Source organism: Perissodus microlepis, chromosome 5, assembly GCF_051167445.1.
Source record: "Perissodus microlepis isolate ML-2025 ecotype Zambia chromosome 5, ASM5116744v1, whole genome shotgun sequence".
In the NCBI taxonomy this organism is placed as follows: Eukaryota; Metazoa; Chordata; class Actinopteri; order Cichliformes; family Cichlidae; genus Perissodus; species Perissodus microlepis.
The window spans coordinates 8537086-8542664 of record NC_140465.1 but is presented as its reverse complement, the minus strand read 5'-3'; the positions used below and the strand labels follow the sequence as shown (position 1 = coordinate 8542664).

At 40.3% G+C, this 5579-nt stretch overlaps 1 protein-coding gene across 1 annotated transcript in view; it reads left to right on the top strand.

Annotated features, from left to right (window-relative positions):
- The first annotated feature begins 227 nt into the window (after positions 1 to 227).
- The window catches only part of gnl3l (G protein nucleolar 3 like), a 5596-nt gene continuing 244 nt past the window's right edge, over positions 228 to 5579 (top strand). The window contains exons 1-14 of the mRNA XM_084927614.1: positions 228 to 318; positions 415 to 458; positions 1010 to 1117; positions 1202 to 1318; positions 1395 to 1478; positions 2176 to 2311; positions 2385 to 2488; positions 2610 to 2754; positions 2944 to 3031; positions 3727 to 3904; positions 4022 to 4164; positions 4254 to 4390; positions 4531 to 4697; positions 4809 to 4980. Coding sequence (XP_084783740.1) covers positions 306 to 318; positions 415 to 458; positions 1010 to 1117; positions 1202 to 1318; positions 1395 to 1478; positions 2176 to 2311; positions 2385 to 2488; positions 2610 to 2754; positions 2944 to 3031; positions 3727 to 3904; positions 4022 to 4164; positions 4254 to 4390; positions 4531 to 4697; positions 4809 to 4980 — 1636 coding nt within the window. The 5' untranslated portion in view covers positions 228 to 305. The remainder of the gene's footprint in view (positions 319 to 414; positions 459 to 1009; positions 1118 to 1201; positions 1319 to 1394; positions 1479 to 2175; positions 2312 to 2384; positions 2489 to 2609; positions 2755 to 2943; positions 3032 to 3726; positions 3905 to 4021; positions 4165 to 4253; positions 4391 to 4530; positions 4698 to 4808; positions 4981 to 5579) is intronic.

The following is a 5579-nucleotide window of genomic DNA, read 5'->3' as shown; positions in this document are numbered from 1 at the left end:
AATGCTTAGCACTAGCCCCTGTCTCAAAAGTGCCTTTTTGTTATTTCTTGGTTAGCCCAAAACAGTTTCTGTTATAATTTGTGCATTATAATGGTAATTACAACATATTACAATAATAATATTAAAACGCAAGCACTTAAATCCTCTATCTACGCTGTCAGTTACAACTTAAATACGTTTATTTTTCTAAGCTTTTATTTCGACATTTAACCGGATGTTGTTGTTGACGTCATCGTGTGCGCATGTCCACCTCTTTGGGATGCAGTACACGTGAAGTCTGAGAAGAGCAAGGCTAGGGTGAAGTTATGTCTAAAGCTAGTAGGTATCCATCAGTTTATAGCTGAAAATATTGACTCACTGAATGCGTGAAATGACATTTAAACGTCTTCGTTTTGTATTTTTTGCATTTAACAGAACAGAAACGAGCCAAACGACTCGGGTTCAGTGCGAAGTTTAAGGTGAGTGCTACAAAGCTAATGTTATCTGTCGCTAACTTTTAGTGCTGCTGGAGCACAGTCGGTAATAGTTCGGTTGGTACTGAACTGGCGCTGAGAACCGAGTTTCTCGGCACCCGTATGTAGTCGGTGTCACACTTTAAACGTTTTTCATGTTTTCACCAAACATTTAGGAAACATTTCATTGTGACGCCAAGACAACCAAAAACATTGTAGGCACCACTGGGAGATCTATGACACTGTATAGCTTTCATTAGTCCCTCGGTTGGGAAAGTCACAGTAGCAGGTTTACAGCGGGAAAATGAATAGAGAGGGAATAAATAGATGCAGGATAGCCAAAAACAACTGGACTATATGGTAATAAAAGTCAAATGTACACTGCGCATAGAGTATATTGTATTTGAGCTTATCAGTGGTAGTGATTTGTATCTTTACCATGGTTGGCTGCATTTATCATTCAATGTAAACAAGCCAGTAAAATGAATGCTTTTGCTTTCAAGTGCTGTGCTGATGAGCTAAAATATATTACAACTCCCTGTGTGTTTATCCTACAGGCTAAAGATGGAAGAAAGGGGGATGCTTCGGGGCGGAGAAATACAGAACAGTCCCCTGCTCAGACTGTCAAGGACAGCAGAAACCCGGAAGAAATCAGGAAACAAAGGGTACGTCCTTTGAAAGTCTTGGCTGTACCAGATTTGATGGCAAATTGGTGAATCTCTCTCTTATGTCACATCTTACTACATTAGCTTCAGGACCTTCAGGAGAAGCAGAAATTGTCTCGAGAACGAGAGCTTATGAAGAGGAGAAATTTGCAAACCTTCCAGAATGACATCCTTCAGCGACAAAGGGAGTTTGAGCAGAGGGTAAGCACGATACTCTAACTGCATACTTTACAGTTTGCTGCTGTGGTCATTACCATATTCTTCTTTGTCCTCACAGGAGACAGAGATGCAGAGTTTAGAAAAGCATGTCAACTTTGAAAATGAGAATTCAAGGAAAGCATATTACAGAGAATTTAAAAAGGTATGTAATTGCACTGCACACTGGTCTGTATATGGACCACAACAAGAATTAATCTTCTTATTTTAGACTAAATGAAATTTTGACATTCTTTAAAATCACTCTGTATCATTCAGTATCTTATAGTCTGTTTCCTCTAGTACATACTCTGGTCGGCTTGGCTCAACTCAACTCGGTTTTTAGGGTTTTCCATTAGGTGGTAGTACTAGGTACTTCAGCAGTAGTAGCTGGGTTCTCGACCTGGCTTCCAAGCAATCTGAGGTGATTCGAAAATGTGACATCAACAGACTGCATGCCACTAATTGGCTAGTCAGAGACATCACTCGAAGAGTCATGAAATAGTCTTTTTCACAAAAATCAAAGCTGTCAGTTTTCGAACTCGAAAATGAGGGAATTGGTTACGCAAAAAACAACACTGTGATCCCAGGGACTGGCAAAACGACATACACCAAGCAGGAGTTTTACCATCGGCTTCACGTCCTCCTTTGTTGTGGTGTTTGTATCACATACAAATGATGTCATGGGACTTTCACTCCATGTTGCTAAAATGACCACGTGCACATTAGCTGGTACCTGGTTGTTATGGAAAATGACTGAACTTGAGTCAAGCCAAGTAGGTACTAGTCAAAAAGGGCTATTAGAAACATGATGGATGAGAGAGGAGTTGACATGAGCGTTATTTGACATGCTGCTTTTTAAGGTTGTGGAGGCCTCTGATGTGATTCTGGAGGTACTGGACGCGCGTGACCCTCTTGGCTGCAGATGTCCTCAGGTGGAACAGGCGGTCATTCAGAGTGGAACGAACAAGAAGATAGTTTTAGTCCTCAATAAAATTGGTAAGAAGGCCACTAACATTGTACACATGTCATTTGTTTATTAAAATAGTAAATGGTTTTACTTTGGTTCCAGATTTGGTGTCAAAAGAAATAGTGGAAAAGTGGATAAAGTATCTTAGAAATGAGTTCCCCACTGTGGCTTTTAAAGCATCTACTCAGCAGCAGACTAAGAACTTGGTGAGTAGTGAAGCAGTTATGCTCTAATTATCTAGAAATAAAGATTAAATCCAGGCTGTACTTTGTTTTTAAATGTGACTCCGGCATGAACTCTGCACATTATGTCTCCTGCAATGGGAAGAAACGCAGCAACGTTCCAGTGACACAAGCCACCACAGAGCTTCTCAGCACCAGTGCTTGTATTGGAGCAGACTGCTTGATGAAGCTACTGGGCAACTATTGCCGCAACCTGGATATAAAGACAGCCATCACTGTAGGTGTTGTAGGTAAGTGCCGTGCCCTGAAATTCTGAGAGCACCAATAAATTGGCTACAGTCTTCAATCTATCTACACAAAATGTCTTTGGGGCCAGATTGAATCAAAGGTTACACACTGCTGTTTTTGTACCAGGTTTTCTTCTTTTAAAGAAAGGTCGAGTAAATAGGATTTTTTTTCATTCCATTAATGTTTTGCAGGTTTTCCTAATGTTGGAAAGAGTAGTTTGATCAACAGTCTGAAACGAGCACGAGCATGTAATGTTGGAGCCACACCAGGTGTCACCAAGTAAGTACACATTAACATGCTCAACCTGCATGCCTACACTTGTTTTCTAGATTTACTCTGTGACCCTGAAGCGTGAAATGATTTCCAGAAAATTAGAATTTTTGAAACTTTTTGATACTGGAATGTTTATTGAACCTTCTGACATTTTTTTAAAATATTAAGTTAATACATCTATTATTGTGAGTTTCACGTAATTTTTGGTACATCCAGCATTTTTGTGCATTTTTTTTTTTTACTTTTTTGGGGGGTGGGGATCAAAACACTTGCACAAATTTGACGACTTGCTTTAAGTCTTGCTTTGTTTCCTGAAAAGTGAGTGAACATGAGTCACAGCCCCTGCCCAGATTTAGAGTATTTATTATTACAGCTTAGGAAAGCTAATTAATGTTCACATTTGTGAAGTAGGTACTTGTGAAAAACAAGTTGCATTATGGTAATTAATGAATGTTCCATCATTCAACTTCATCATCTCAGCTATAAAAATAAAAAAATAATTCAGTTTTTACACACACACACACACACACACACACACACACACACACACACACACACACACACACACAGGGATGCAACCTCAGTGTAGTGAAGGCATACTTGGCAACTGTGCCAACTTTATATGTTCGTCTAACAAGACACAATTATGATGTGCATGTTAATCCTGCCATGGTGTTCTTGATGGGTTTTCTGGATTTCAGGTGTCTTCAAGAGGTACATTTGGACAAACACATAAAGCTTCTGGACTGTCCCGGTATTGTCATGGCAACATCAACGACAGACGCCGCAATGATTCTTCGCAACTGTGTTAAAATCGAACAGCTTGTTGATCCCCTTCCACCCGTGGAAGCCATCCTCAGAAGGTGCAACAAGGCACAAGTAGGTCATGCTACCTCTTCAGCAACTGTACTGAATGATAACACTGCAACTGTACTGAGCACTGAATAATAAGTAGTTCAAACAATAGCTTTGGGGGGGGGTTTTTTGGAAACACAGATCATGGAGCACTACGGTGTCCCAGACTTTCATACAGCTCTGGAGTTCTTGGCATTGCTCGCCCGTCGGCAAGGCAAACTGAGGAAGGGGGGGCTGCCGGACACTGACAAGGCAGCCAAGAGTGTACTAATGGACTGGACCGGGTTGGTATAGCTTTTTAAAGTTCTGGAAATGATATTGAAGCAATGGCTCAGTTTAAGCACTGTTAAATTCATGAAGTTATGTTTCTTAGGGGAAGGATTAGCTACTTCACACACCCTCCAGAGACACACACTCTTCCTACACACGTCAGTGCTGAGATCGTTACAGAAATGGGAAAAGCCTTTGACTGGGACGAGCTGGAAAAGGGAAATCAGGAGGTTCTTGCAGGTAAGCAAGTTATAATTAACAGTATCATAGTCAGGCAAATTAAATGGAACATGATGATAATATAAAACCACATGATTTGATCATGTAAACCTGTTCAGATAACTTTAGACTAAATGGTTTGTGCTTTCCACTGTGTCCAGAGTCATCTTGTCCTGACATTCAAATGGGATTCTGCATGGAAACCATTGGGATGACACAGGGAGGCCAGGGCGAGTTGCACTGTGATCTGGGCTTGGAAGGAGGATCAGTGGAAGCATCATCCTCGAAAGAGGAAACTGAATCTATGGAGGATGATCAGGATCCAGAGGTGAGAAGCAGCAGTAGCCTTAAATTGTGGGTGAATTATAGAATATGATGACTCTGAATGCTGTTATTCATCTCACGTTTTATTTCTGCTATTTTGTTCCACTCAAAACAGTTTGGACCAATGACAGTGGAAATAAAATCACAGAAAAAGACAGAGGTACCCGCAAAGGATGCTGCATCCAAGGCTCCGGATTTAAAGAATATCTTGAGCGTGGACCCTCTGCTTCAGGGTCAGGCACTCCTGGCTGCGGGCAAGAAGAGGAAGAAGCTACAGAAAAGAGCTGGTTTGTGCAATTATTCATCTCAGTGTTATACTAATACTCACATTTTAGAAATTTTAGAACTGCTCCATAAATCCTGTTGACTACATTCAATTCACTAATATAATTCACATCCTTTTTAAAACACTGTGGAAGTAATGATTCATGGGTCTGTGTTGCGTCCTCTGGCACTGTTTCAGCATTGTTTATTGATTATTTTAACTGATAACTTATCGAGTGCACCGTAATACTCTGCACAGACTCAGATAAAAGCAGTAAAATTGATTGGACCGTGCCTCACAGGACAGCTAAACAGTGATCAAAAATATGATAAGAAACCAGCTCACAGCTTTTCTTCATTAGCCAAGTCAGTCATGATCACAATTCAAAGAAGTATGCATTTCACTTAATTAAATTATTGTGTTTGTTTTGATATTAGCAACTTTCTTTCATAAACCATTGTAAGTAAAAAGTAGAAAGACATCCTGAGCTAAGATCAGGACAAATCTATCAAGCGAGTTGGGTTTCGTCACAAAAATGTTGCTATACAGAGATAAAATTATTGATGTATTTGGAAAAGAAACCTCTGCTGCTAGCAGTTTGGTCAGCACAGAAAGTCGTGG